Source organism: Salvelinus namaycush, chromosome 2 (assembly GCF_016432855.1).
Source record: "Salvelinus namaycush isolate Seneca chromosome 2, SaNama_1.0, whole genome shotgun sequence".
Taxonomy (NCBI): Eukaryota; Metazoa; Chordata; class Actinopteri; order Salmoniformes; family Salmonidae; genus Salvelinus; species Salvelinus namaycush.
Genome location: NC_052308.1, coordinates 55,723,702 through 55,738,933, shown reverse-complemented (window position 1 = coordinate 55,738,933; position 15,232 = coordinate 55,723,702). Strand labels below are relative to the sequence as shown.

The window sequence follows — 15,232 nt, the reverse complement described above, 5'->3', positions numbered from 1 at the left end:
TTGTCATAGCTCTCCACCATGCATGAATCTGCAGTTAGCTAAAGTTAACCAACCAGGTAAAGTGTTAGCTAGCTCGCTAACATTAGGCTATAACTAGCAAGGCAAATTGCTTTCTGAGATACTAATATTACTACACAGATCATACATGTAACGTTAGCTAGCTAGCTAACCATACACTTTAATTTGCAATGAAAACAACTTTCTGACAAAATTATAAACTTATATCTGAATGTTGCTAGCTAGATTATCTTACCCGTATGCATGGATGAATGCTTCTCCCTCTCTGTCACGGATGCCATGATTGCCCTTAGTTTGAAGATGGAATCCAGAGACCGGTGTTTTATAAAACAGCTCTTTTTGTTCTCTTTTTGACTCCCTCCACATTTTTGCAATCAAATGCCAGAATTTTTTCCATCTTCTTAGCTATCATACTCTGCTTCCACCGGGTAATCCACTGATTTCAAAACTCGGTCAACGTCTTCCGTGACAATAACACTGTTGATCTCCATTTCAGAAGACTCTACAATGTCTGGTTCATTGAAAATGTTTTTACGTAAATCAGGGATTTTCTCATGTTCTGATTCATTTTCAGTCAGAGAGAGTCAGCATGGCTCGATTGTTCTCCAGAAAGTGGAGGGCATTAGCAACACTTTTGCACTTCTTCATGATATCTTTCACAAAAGGCCACGGTAGAAAGGATTACCTACACATACTGAGCAGCACATGCTACATGGCAGCACATGCTACATGGCAGACCAATCCGAACTCATCTCTCGGCATGTCCAGCCCACCCATTATCTCAGCCAATTATGGCTAGCAGGAAGGTTCCCCTTTTTCCGGGGCTAAACCAACTAGGTTAGTAATTTAACAATTTTATTCGTATTTACAGATGGCATACAAGTTTGTTATTAAGGCACATGAAAGTTCACATTTTCCGGAAGGCATTTCTGCCAAAAATACATTTGATCAAAAATAAATGTTTAAGTTAAAATACTTCTCCTGTGAAGTAGTAATGTGCGACACGCTTATTTTCCTGAAACGAGTCACATATACAGTAATCGGTCATGCTACAACAGGGAAAAGACAAGCTACAAAGTGTACCTTTAATGAACAAGTGCAGTATATAGAAGGATATGTTTTGTTTTCAGCTGCTCCAGAGTGGACATTGTTGCTTGCTGGAACTCAACCAAACTCTCACAGGCACATGGGTCTTTCACCTCAATCTCTCCCTGGCTCTCCTCTGAAACACACACACACACGATTTGTTTTACTATCTTTGTGGGGTCCACAACAGACACAGACACACAAACACACACACACACACACACACACACACACACACACACACACACACACACACACACACACACACACACACACACACACACACACACACAAACATTGCCTGACTGTAGATAGTGTTCTAAAATAACATGTTCTAATGTGTTGTGATTTGCTTTGATCATGGAATACAGTACCTGCACAGACATTGAGCTTGAGGTTCTCGGCTATCTGGTTGATGAAAGTGAAGTCAGTGGTATAGAAGAAGTGCTTGTCTAGTGGCTCTGAGGCAATCTCACGCAGCTCATCCTCCACGGCCTTCCCAACACCAACAGCATACATGGTGATACCTGACAAGGAGGACAACACAGTATGTCACAAAAATGTTGGATGAAGTCCTAAATTGTATTTAATTGCAAGAACTGTTTTGTTGAAACAGCCAGTCACACTGCGAATGGCGAATGGCAACCGATTTGGACACATTTGTTGTCTGTAAGTAGTACGTATTATGCTTTAAAGAAAAAGTTATTAAACTGTTTTCATGTATGAACCAATTGATTCCATATTTCCTAATCATGTTATATGAGCTCTTATCAAAGCAAGATATTCTCATTTTAATGCAATCTTTGTCATTCCCTTGGCTTTATGTAAACATTACTGCAGGCGCTTTATAAGTTTATGTCACCGACCTGCTTCTTTGGCCTTCTTGGCCCACTCAGTGATGTCGTCCTGAGAGCGGCCGTCAGTGAAGACCAGGCCCACGCGAGGGATGTTCTTGCGGGCCCCCTCGGCCTCCGAGAAGCTGTTCTCCACCATGTGCTTGAGGGCCAGGCCCGTCATGGTGCCCTTCTCCATGTACTCCACGTTCATCACCGCCTTCTTGATGTCATTTGCCTTCTCGTACATTTTGAGGGCGAACTCTGTGCGCACGTGGCTGGAGTACTGCACTACGCCCACTCGAGTCCCATGGGCGGACACATCCAGGGAGTCCACCACCTGGTTGACAAACTGCTTGACCAGCTCAAAGTTCTGGGGACGCACGCTCTTGGAGCCATCGATGAGGAGGACCAGGTCAATGTTGGCCGATCTGCAGGCTGGGTGGGACATGGGGGTAATCAGGGCCCTTTTCATACAGTAACATGCCCCTTTCATTTACCATGCATGGATTGTAGGTCTTTCATAAAACACTGTGGGATGTGCAGTTATTATGCATTTTACCAGATCGGCATTGTAAAAGATAATTTGTTCTCAATGACTTACCTGGCTAAATATTTTTACTGTATTTATTTGTAGGTTATGTCATTTCAGTAGCAAGGCTCAAGCCACGCCCACCTGAAAATACAGCTCAGTTCAGCTTTCATTTGGTTTTGTTTGAGAAGTGGATTATCCATTTGTCAACTAATTGTCACGTCACCGATTGAACTGACAACATTCATACAATTACCTGTGCAAACCACATTTTCTCTTGGGATTTATTATCGTGGAGAAGTGTGTAACTATGTCTCAAAAGGATGGGGGTATTGTCAGAAGTCGTAGACATGGGGGTTCTATTTTTACAAAGCTAGCGCAATGATAAATCTTAGCGCTGGCGGTATGGCTATAGGTCCGGGGGTGTATCAAAAATATTTGATCTATTTTCACAGGGAATTGAGTGAATAGCTGGCGGTGGCGCAAAAGGGTTGGGTTTAACTCATTATAGGTGTGAAGAGGGCTTAGAAACTCACAGGCCAATCAATGCTGTTCACTGCTTAATACGGCATGCCGTTGTCTCAAGTTCTGTAGGTTACTGACGGTCTTTGTGTTGTCTTAATTCGGCTGGGGGCACGGAATAGTCTCTTCCTAGTCCATTGCGGATTGATACAGTTTAATAAATAGCAGCATACCACCCTGCATCCCACTGCTGGCTTACCTCTGAAGCTAAGCAGGGTGGATCTGGGCCAGTCCCTGGATGGGAGACCAGATGCTGCTGGATCTGGTGTTGGAGGGCTAGTACGGGGCACTCTTCCCTCCGGTCTAAGGAAATCCCAATTCCCAAGAGCAATGAAGTAGGGTGCTGTCTTTCAGATGTGACATTAAACAGGTGTCCTGACTATTTGTGGTCATTTCAAAATCCCATGGCACTTATTGTAAGATTAGTGGTGTTAACCCTGGTGTCATGGCTAAATTCCTAACCTGGCCCCATTCCATCATGGCCACCTAATCATCCACCTCATTCCTAATTGGCATATATCACTTCTAAACGGATGTGTGATGAGTGTTCTGGCACAAAAATGGTTGCTGTGCATCACCCAGGTGGGTGCCACACATTGGTGGTGAGTTTCCCTCTACTATGTAAAGTGCTTTGAGTACCTCAGTTGGTAGAAAATAGCTATATTAATTATTACAATAACCAGTAATAGCAACAGTGAAAAACATGGTTTTATATGATTGAATATGTTTGGCGTGTATTTGGTAACCGGACAAGAGCCGCTCTTTGGAAATGGGGATGGATACAAGCCGAATGGAGTAGCTTATGCACTGCAGGTATGCCTATGTGAATTGTGAATAATGCAAAAGCCTCTTGAGTAAACCATTTTAGAAACCTTTTATGGATAGGCTACTTGGCTAATGCATGTCCAGGATAAAAAAAGACACTAGACGCATTGCTATTGAACCAGCTTTCGTTATAGTAGGGTAGCCTATACGGGCTTGCTTTTTAATCAAACAAAACGTAAAACAAGCAATTGTTAGACATGTACACATATACAGGTTTAAAATAGCATTTGGCACTGATAAACGCCTAAATTGGAACGCGGTTGCTGTACAGTAACATGCTATACATAACGTCAGACTTCAGGCTATGCGTGTAACGGTTGTCGTTGGTGGAAGGAGAAGAGGACCAAAGTGCAGCGTGGTAGGTATTCATAATAATTTAATAAAGAATGAATACTGAACAAAAACAACAAACCGACAAACGAACAGTTCTGTAAGGTGCAAACAAAAACACGGGACGTGGACCCCACTCCACCATAGTCTCGGCCCACTTATGTGGCACCTTAGGAGTAGCGACCCTCGCCACCGACTCCGGATTGGAGACCCTAGTAGAGGGCACCACTGGACTGAGGAGCGCCTCTGGACAGACGGGCGGCTCAGGCGGCTCAGGACAGACGGGCGACTCAGGCGGCTCAGGACAGACGGGCTGCTCAGGACAGACGGGCGGCTCAGGCGGCTCAGGACAGACGGGCGGCTCTGACTTGGATAGAGAACCTGGAGCTCTGGTGCGCAGCCTTGGCACCACTCCCCCAGGCTGGATGACTACTCTAGCCCGGACCCTCCAGAGTGCAGGCACAGGTTGAACCGGGCTGTGAGTGAGCACTGGAGATCTGGTGCATACCACTCGCACCTCTCCCATAGGCTCAATGCACACATTCGCCCGGCACGAGCGGAGCGCAGGCATAGGACGCACTGCACCCTCCCAGCGTCCCGGAGACACAGCACGCAGAGCCGGCGCAGGATACCCTGGACCAAAACGGTGTACCGGAGACCAGACACGCTGAGCCGGCACAACACGCCCTGGCTGGATGCCCACTTTCGCATGGCACTTGCGGGGGGCTGGCCTATAGCGCTCCAAGCTATGACCGCGTACTGGCGACACCGTGCGCTTAACCGCATAACACGGTGCCTGACCAGTAACGCGCTGCTTACAATAAGCACAAGGAGTGGGCTCAGGTCTCCAACCTGACTCTGCCACACTCCCCGTGTTCCCCCCCAATTTTTTGGAGGGGCTGCCTCTCGTGCCTGTCGCGCTGCCGTGCTACCTCCTCATATCGCCGCCGCTCAGCTTTCGCTGCCTCCAGTTCTTCCTTGGGGCGGCGATATTCCCCAGCCTGTGCCCAGGGTCCCTTACTGTCTAGTATCTCCTCCCATGTCCATGAGTCCAGAATCCTCTGCTCCCGTTTACCACGCTGCTTGGTCCTTGGTTGGTGGGTAGTTCTGTAACGGTTGTCGTTGGTGTAAGGAGAAGAGGACCAAAGTGCAGCGTGGTACGTATTCATAATAATTTAATAAAGAATGAATACTGAACAAAAACAACAAACCGACAAACGAACAGTTCTGTCAGGTGCAAACAAAAACACTAAACAGAAAATAACTACCCACAACCCATAGTGGGAAAACAGGCTACCTAAGTATGATTCTCAATCAGAGACAACGATCGACACCTGCCTCAGATTGAGAACCATACTAGGCCAAACACATAGAAATATAACGACTAGAACAAAACATAGAAAAACAACATAGAATGCCCACCCCAACTCACGCCCTGACCAACTAAAATAAAGACATAAAAAAGGAACTAAGGTCAGAACGTGACAATGCGCTTATCAGCGCTCTATGGGTTTTGAATGGAAGCCATTCTGAACATGATTACAGTGCGCAACAAGATGTTGCCCCATCCCTCCCGCTAATTGGGTAACTTTTGCTAATGTTTTGTAGACTTAGTGAGGGAAATGCTATAAATTAAGAGGACTTGCCACGTTCAAAAGGGTTTATGCTGATTGAACTTTCTAGTTTTTCATTGTTTTCACTTAATGTACTTTGCCATCTCCCTTGAAGTATGGTGGGCGGCTTGTCTAGCCAGCAATAAAGGCATTCAAGCAAAAAACAACACTGTCAGAAATCTTAAAGTAAATGATGTTGTCACATCGTTGTTCAGTGATGACAGTAATCCGTCTGAAGGTCATAATACATTTCTTAATGTATTTGATGATGTGTTTTGAAAATCTTGGTAAAATAGTGTTATTCTATCATTTATGTATTCAAATAGCTACCGTTTTCTTAAACTGAACATTACTAATGTTGTGTGAGATAGAACCTTCCCACTGGTTGAATCAACATTGAATAAAAATATTCCAAAACATGCATCCTGAACTTTATGTCCTGAATACAAAGTGTTATGTTTGGGGCAAATCCAATACAACACATTACTGAGTACCACTCTTCATATTTACAGTTTGTATTCAGGACAAAATTGCTTGCTTTACCACATTTTTTTCAGTAAATATTTGTATGAACATAAGATTTAACAACTGAGATATAAACTGGCCACCAGCTGAATTAAGTACTGGAGTGCATCTCCTCCTCATAGACTGCACCAAATTTGCCAGTTTTTGCTGTGAGATGTTACCCCACTCTTCCACCAAGGCACCTGAAAGTTCCTGCACATTTCTGGGGGGAATGGCCCTAGCCCTCACCCTCCGATCCAACAGGTCCCAGACGTGCTCAATGGGATTGAGATCCAGGCTCTTCGCTGGCCATGGCAGAACACTTGCAGGAAATCACGCACAGAACGAGCAAAATGGCTGGTGGCATGGTCATGCTGGAGGGTCATGTCAGGATGAGCCTGCAGGAAGGGTACCACATGAGGGAGGAGGAGGTCTTCCCTGTAACGCACAGCGTTGTGATTGCCTGCAAAGACAACAAGCTCAGTCCGATGATGCTGTGTCACACCGCCCCAGACCATGACGGACCCTCCACCTCCAAATCGATCCCGCTCCAGAGCACAGGCCTCGGTGTAACGCTCATTCCTTCGACGATAAACGCGAATCCGACCATCACCCCTGGTGAGACAAAACTGTGACTCGTCAGTGAAGAGCACTTTTTGCCAGTCCTTTCTGGTCCAGCGATGGTGGGTTTGTGCCCATAGGCGACGTTGTTGCCGGTGATGTCTGGTGAGGACCTGCCTTACAACAGGCCTACAAGCCCTCAGTCCAGACTCTCTCAGCCTATTGCGTACAGTCTGAGCACTGATGGAGGGATTGTGCGTTCCTGGTGTAACTCGGGCAGTTGTTGTTGCCATCCTGTACCTGTCCCGCAGGTGTGATGTTCGGATGTACCGATCCTGTGCAGGTGTTGTTACACGTGGTCTGCCACTGCGAGGATGATCAGCTGTCCGTCCTGTCTCGCTGTAGCGCTGTCTTAGGCGTCTCACAGTACGGACATTGCAATTTATTGCCCTGACCACATCTGCAGTCCTCATGCCTCCTTGCAGCATGCTTGAGGCACATTCACGCAGATGAGCAGGGACCCTGGGGATCCTTCTTAGTGGGTAAAGCCTCTTTAGTGTCCTAAGTTTTCATAACTGTGACCTTAATTGCCTACCGTCTGTAAGCTGTCAGTGTCTTAACAACCGTTCCACAGGCACATGTTCATTAATTGTTTATGGTTCAGTGAACAAGCATGGGAAACTGTTTAAACCCTTTACAATGAAGATCTGTGAAGTTATTTGGATTTTTACGTTTTATCTTTGAAAGACAGGGTCCTGAAAAAGGGATGTTTCTTTTTTTGCTGAGTTTACATAGAGCCATGACTACATGGAACTCTATTCCACATCAGGTAACCAATGCAAGTAGTAGAATCAGATTTCAAAACAGATCAAAACAGTACTGTTTTATCTTTTGTTTTATGTGTGATGTAAGTGCCTTAATGTATTTGGACCCCAGGAAGAGTGGCAGCAGCTAATGGGGATCCCTAATAAATACAAAATACTTTCTGAAGGCACTATATGCATATTGAAATGAGTTATTTAAAACTGAATTATTCTGTCAATATAATAATAAAACATATACAGTAACAGTCAAACGTTTGGACACACCTACTCAATCAAAGGGGTTTTCTTTATTTTTACTATTTTCTACATTGTAGAATAATAGTGAAGACATCAAAACTATGAAATAACACATATGGAATCATGTAATAATCAAAAAAGTGCTAAACAAATAAAAATATATTTTATATAGAGTTGAAGTCGGAAGTTTACATACACCTTAGCCAAATACATTTAAACTCAGTTTTTCACAATTCCTGACATTTAATCCAAGTAAATATTCCTAGATTTAGGTCAATTAGGATCACCACTTTATTTTAAGAATGTGAAATGTCAGAATATTAGTAGAGAGAATGATTTATTTCAGCTTTTATTTCTTTCATCACATTCCAAGTGGGTCAGAAGTTTACATACACTCAATTACTATTTGGCAGCATTGCCTTTAAATTGTTTAACTTGGGTCAAACGTTTCAGGTAGCCTTCCACAAGCTTCCGACAATAAGTTGGGTGAATTTTGGCCCATTCCTCCTGACAGAGCTGGTGTAACTGAGTCAGGTTTGTAGGCCTCCTTGCTCGCACACACTTTTTCAGTTCTTTAGCTAAGTAGCCCAGAATTGTAGCCTACTCCCGACCATCACGTTGATCAGCGCCATATTTTCTGTTCCATCCTAACGGAAACTCAGAGCAAAATTTCTTAATCAGTCCCATATACTATGTTTTTACAAAAAAAGGTTTTCTATTCTCTAGTACAGCCACTATTGAAGGCTGTCAAATGCTTTTCAAAGATGCCCTCTGGTGGTCCAACTAGCACTAACTAGCATTCATGGTACCAGTGGGTGGCACTTAAATAACGTGCCATAGAATTCTGCGGCACCACGCAAGCTTTGCTGCAGTACGCTGCAACTTGTAAAGGATGAACCACTGTAGCCATCCTTTGCCTTGATGACAGCTTTGCACACTCTTGGCATTCTCTCAACCAGCTTCATGAGGAATGTTTTTCCAACAGTCTTGAAGGAGTTCCCACATATGCTGTGCACTTGTCTGATTGTCCTTCACTCTGCGGTCCAACTCATCCCAAAGCTCAGGTGTGTTTTGGGTCATTGTCCTGTTGAAAAATAAATGATAGTCCAACTAAGCACAAACCAGATGAGATGGCGTATCGCTGCAGAATGCTGTGGTAGTCATACTGGTTAAGTGTGCCTTGAATTCTAAATAAATCACTGACAGTGTCACCAGCAAAACACCCCCACACCATCACATTCCTCCTCCATGCTTCACGGTAGGAACCACACATGTGGAGATCCTCCGTTCACTGACTCTGTGTCTCACAAAGACACGGCGGTTGAAACCAGAAATCTCTCATTTGTACTTATCCGACCAAAGTACAGCTTTCCACCAGTCTAATGTCCATTGATTGTATTTCTTGGCCCAAGCAAGTCTCTTCTTCTTATTGTTGTCCTTTAGTAGTGGTTTCTTTGCAGCAATTCGACCATGAAGGCCTGATTCACGCAGTCTCCTCTGAACAGTTGATGTTGTTACTTGAACTCTGTGAAGCATTTATTTGGGCTGCAATCTGAGGTGCAGTTAACTCTAATGAACTTGTCCTCTGCAGCAGAGGTAACTCTGGGTCTGTCACGACTTCCGCCGAAGTCAGTTCCTCTCCTTGTTCGGGCGGCGTTCAGCGGTCGACGCCGCAGGTCTTCTAGCCATCGCCGATCCACCTTTAATTTTCCATTTGTTTTGTTTTGTTTTCCCACACACCTGGTTTACATTCCCTCATTACGTGACGTGTATATAACCCTCTGTTCCCCCCATGTCTGTATGTGGAATTGTTTGTTGTAAAGTGTATGTGCATTATAGACTGTTGTTCTGGGTGCTGTCGGTTTTGCCTCAATAAACTGCTCCGGTTATTACCCAGTTCTGCTCTCCTGCGCCCGACTTCCCTGCAGCCAGTTACGCACCTCTTACAGGGTCTTCCTTTCCTGTGGTGGTCCTCAAGAGAACCAGTTTCATCATAGCGCTTGGTGGTTTTTTGTGACTGCACTCAAAGTTCTTGAAATGTTCCAGATTGACTGATCTTCATGTCTTAAAGTAATGATGGACTGTCGTTTCTCTTTGTTTATTTGAGTTGTTCTTGCCATAATATGGACTTGTTTTTTTACCAATAGGGCTACCAATAGGGTATAACAACCCTACCTTGTCACAACACAACTGATTGGCTCAAACGCATTAAGAAAGAAAGAAATTCCACAAATTAACTTTAACAAGGCACACCTGTTAATTGAAATGCATTCCAGGTGACACCCTCATGAAGCTGGTTGAGAGAATGCCAAGAGTGTGCAAAGCTGTCATCGAGGCTAACTTGGCTACTTTTAAGAATCTCAAATATAAAACATATTTTGATTTGTTTAACACTTTTTTGGTTACTACATGATTCTATATGTGTTATTTCATAGTTTGATGTCTTCACTATTATTCTACAATGTAGAAAACAGTAAAAAAATTAAAAAAGCATTGAATGAGTAGGTGTCCAAACTTTTGACTGGTACTGTTAAAGTGCCATATGTTGTTTAAAAACATTTGTATCATTTCAAAGAAGAAACAATTACATTTGACATTCAACTGAATGTCTGAAATCCCACCAAAATATATCGATTCCATAGATTTACTCTCATTATACTAATGTTAATGTGCTATAATGCAGTCAATATTTGAAGGATTTTTTAAAATTCAAAATGAGTTGAGTATTTTACTCCATTATGCAGCTGTTACATTTACAGAACTTTATTTTTGACCTTTAATCAATTTTGACGACCTTTGCTAATTTCATTTCTGGAGCACGTTAGATACTGTTTCCAAGATACTACAGAGACAACTGTATAGAAGTAGTTGTATAGAGCCATTGCATCCAGGGGTGTATTCATTACGCCGATTTGTTTGCAATACATCTCTTAAATGGAAGCAAATGGAACGAAACCGGACCTAGCTGAATTTGTCCAATAGAAACTCTTGTTTTAGTACACAACATTTTACAACTGTTTGAACTAATGACTAAACCTCTGGTGAACCACATGAGATGTACACTCTTAGAAAAAAGGTGCTAAGTAGAACCCTTTGCAGAGAGTTCTACCAAGAACCCTTTTATCTTTGAAGGGTTCTTCCTAGAACCCTCTATGAACAGTTCCACCAGTCTTATTAGCCTTTAAAATTCAACTCTATTTTAGTGATGAGTCATTCGCGAATGAACTGCTATTTTTGAACAGATCTTTTTGGTGAACGTCAGGAACCGAATCGCATCTGTGAAAGAGCTGTTCATTTGGTTCCCTGATTTGCATACTGCTACTGTTGCTTTTTGAGCTCCAGACAATGACTTCTGTAGATAAGTTATAAAAACATTCTGTGAAGATGGTAATTCCTCACTGCAGGAACAATAGGCAGTGAGAAGAGAGCCTTGTTATGGTCCATGCAACATTTTTGCAAGCTATCTAATATCATCAGGTAAAATGTATTTGAACACAGATTTCAGGATCTGACATAATGATAGGCAACCTTTTAGGCTTTACACTACAAATTAGCTATTTTTTCATGGTTTTTCATACATTTTTAAGCACTACTGAATGACGAGCCATTTGGGAGCCAAATTAATGCCTCATTTAGGTGAGCAGAGCCAAAAGATCCGGCTTATGGAAAATATTTGGAATACCCATCAATACTCTTTATGACAATACATTACATATATCATAAGGCATTTATTTGAGGGCCTTGTTATACCCTAACAGTCGTCAAACTCCTGGTTTACAGGCCACATCAGGCCTGCAAATCACATTATGCTGGCATGTAAAGTGATGAGTAATTCTTATTGGAATCCAGCCAGAGTCAGGATATCCAATAATTGGAACTTTTTGCATTCAGAATGACTGCCAGGGTAGGAAAGACTATCTAAAGCATCTAAACTGGTACAACCATCTTAGTAATGGGTGCAATACATCAGACTCCTAACAGATTGGATTAGTTTAGAAAAATTTATGTTATTTATCTTTGTGTAGCATATGATTAATCAACCAACTAATGTATACTACCGTTTAAACTTTTGAACGGTAGTGTACATGAAAAAACACAGATATTGAAAAACAATTCTGAAAATCAACCTACAATAGAGAATGCTGGGAAATACAGTATGATAATTATGGGTGTGGTTTTGTGTGTTTTACTCTACACAGAGTTGAATGACACAATCACACTAAACTTATTATTTAACTCCTGAATCAACACTAGAAATGTTACACTGAATAATCAACTCAAGGTTACACTGGCCAATTCTCTGTGGACCATACATTACACTGCTGGTTCACTTGTACTTTGATTCTCCTAGTCTCTGCTCAATAAAATCACATAAAATACTCATTTGAAAGACAGAAATCATGGCAAAGATATCAACTATGTCAATACTGTCTATGTAAAATGATTAAGGGAATACCAGATATATGCACAAATATTCCCATATAGGTACAATTTCTCATAGAACCCTTCTTGCCTTCCAAAGAATCCTTCTTGCCTAACAATGAATTATCAATGAACCATTTCTTGCAAAAATATTTTTTTAGGTCAAAAAAAGTTCTAGGTAGGCCTCCCGAGTGGCGCAGTGGTCTAAGGCACTGCATCGCAGTGCTAGCTGTGCCACTAGAGATTCTGGGTTCGAGTCCAGGCTCTGTCGCAGCCGGCTGCGACCGGGAGGCCCATGGGGCGGCGCACAATTGGCCCAGCGTCGTCCGGGTTAGGGGAGGGTTTGGCCGGCAAGGATATTCTTGTCTCATCGTGCACTAGCGACTCCTGTGGCGGGTAGTGCATGCTGACACGGTTGCCAGGTGTACGGTGTTTCCTCCGACACAATGGTGCGGCTGGCTTCTGGGTTGGATGGGCATTGTGCTAAGAAGCAGTGCGGTTTGGTTGTGTTTCGGAGGACGACCTTCACCTCTCCCGAGTCCGTACGGGAGTTGCAGCGATGAGACAAGACTGTAACTACTACCAATTGGATTCCATGAAATTGGGGAGAAAAAGGGGATTGAAGCAAAAGTTTTAGGTAGAACCCTTTGCCTTTAAAAGAAAGGTTCTTCAGATGAAGAGAAATAACCATTTTGGAAGTGAGTGTAGTGAGGGTGTTAACAATATTTTATTTAGTGGGTGTGTGAAGTATACTTACTTCTGCAGGCCTTGCCATCCTCCGCCAGTAGCTGTCCCTCAGGGCAGATGCAGTAGTAGGAGCCTGGTGTACTGATACACTGGTGCTCACAGCCATGCTCCACTGTGTTACACAAGTCTGTGGAGGGACAAACACACATGGACACACTGAAAAACTGGAGGGCAGTGGATGAGAAGTGTGTGGTGTCATAGGTTAGGTCCAGTATCAATGGAACGCCGTGAGGGACAGCACAAGGATGCTGTTATTGGTACCATTTTCAAAAGCTGATGCTAACAACGTGCACATTTTATACAATGTCTAATGTGGTTACTAAAATTCAATTTGGATATATTTGGCATATTATTTAGATATTGTCCTTTTTGGGTGTAGAAGAATGTTTGCTAAATGGTAATTCCATTTGTAAAAGCTGAAAGCATAGATAGTCAGTAATTGCATTCTGGTTACCAATGCAGTTAAAAAGTAACTAGATAGCATAAAAGCAAGATAATGTTATTTGATTGTGACCAACAGCATAGGTGTTTCTATAATAAACAGACCTTCGTTCAAATAGTATTTGTATTGTTTTGACTACTTTAGCTGCTTTCGATTAGTCCCAAAAGTGCAAATGTCGCCCACCTGGCATTCCAATCATGCTCAAAGAAAAAACATACTATTTGAACGCAGATCAGAAATATGAACAAAGTCCTGTTGTGTGCAAGTAATAAGGACCAAAAATAAGACCTTTAATCTTCACAACCTATTTTCAAGTGTGGATTTCCAATATCTGTATGTTAATGCTGGGTCTCAAGCTTGATAAACACGGAATAGTACATACTTTAGGTTTATTGCGTTGCAATGTTCACCGCAAATCTCACCCAGCAGCTGCCTCAAATATGCTGCCCCTAGCTACAGTAAATACATTCTACTGTTTGGCCTGATGATGGCCTCACTAACTTGTGCAGGTATTCTTGTCATTGTTGAGTTTAAAGCCAGCGTTGCAGTCACAGGTGAAGACACCAGGGGAGGCGATACAGATCTGCTCACATTCATGCTTTCCCTCAGCACACAGGTCTATCACTGGATCATAAAAACAGAGACACTGATTATTGCTTGAAGGGAAGGTTGTAGTTTCATATCTGGGCTTCCTCAATTGTTTGGCCTGATGATGGCCTCACTAACTTGTGCAGGTAATCTTGTCATCGTTGAGGGTGTAGCCAGTCTTGCAGTTGCAGGTGAAGGTGCCCGGAGAGGTGATACAGATCTGCTCACAGTCATGCTTCCCCTCAGCACACAGGTCTATCACTGTATTATAAAAAACAGAAACACTGATTACTGCTTGAAGGGAAGGTTGTGGTTAATGTCCAGAGTTCTATTGTTTGAGACCTTCTATACCAACTTGGGCTCTCAAGTATTCCTAAGGAAGACACGATCATTCTTCTTGGGGATTTTATTGCCAGAGTCGGCCAGGACCACAATATTTGGAGAGGAATGATTGGGAAAGAAGGTGTCAGCAAACCAACTAAAATGGAGTTATTCTCCTAACCAAATGTGTAGAACATGATCTTATCACCAACACATTCTTCCATCAGAAAAAACAAATATCGTGGATTTATCCCCACTCTGGCATATCGTTGACTGTTATTGTCTGAGGCAAGGATCGTCTCAGACTGAGGCATTGTCTGAGGCAAGGATATGAACATCACAAGAGCGATGACAAGTTCAGACAACTCTTGGACAGGACAGACCATTCCTTTTTCTACTTCACTATGTCCATTTAGACTGATGGAAAAAGAATGGTGCATACTAGGGCTAAGACAGCCAATGCTTAACAGTATGGGTGATAACATGAAACTACAACACCACAAGACTGTTTCTGGTGATGAATTCCCGAAAGAATAACCGAATGATATAAAAACATCATGTAGCATGCTCAAGACCTGCAAGCATACCATTGGCTATAAGATCAAAAAGCACAAGGACTGCTTTGATGAGAACAATAATGAAATTGTAGAGGCCATCAACACAAAACCAAGAACCGTTTGCGCCTGGCAGAATGGCATAAGCTGTTAAGGCAAAAGAGAGACTCATGCCAGAGCAAAGGTGGATGTCCAAACCTGGGTGAGGGGACTCCAAAAAATAGTGGACAGGTAAGGCACTGGAATTGCAGTAGCTGGTAGACTCTGGCGATA

General features: G+C 42.9%; 1 protein-coding gene across 1 annotated transcript in view; it reads right to left on the bottom strand.

Moving 5' to 3' along the window:
* Window positions 1-1,103: 1,103 nt before the first annotated feature.
* Window positions 1,104-15,232, bottom strand: part of LOC120022226 (matrilin-4-like) — a 36,306-nt gene continuing 22,177 nt past the window's right edge. Inside the window, exons 7-12 of the mRNA XM_038966111.1 lie at window positions 14,223-14,345; window positions 13,998-14,120; window positions 13,065-13,181; window positions 1,971-2,375; window positions 1,479-1,631; window positions 1,104-1,240 (exon numbers count right to left, since the gene is read on the bottom strand). Of these exons, the coding sequence (XP_038822039.1) occupies window positions 1,104-1,240; window positions 1,479-1,631; window positions 1,971-2,375; window positions 13,065-13,181; window positions 13,998-14,120; window positions 14,223-14,345 (1,058 nt within the window). The remainder of the gene's footprint in view (window positions 1,241-1,478; window positions 1,632-1,970; window positions 2,376-13,064; window positions 13,182-13,997; window positions 14,121-14,222; window positions 14,346-15,232) is intronic.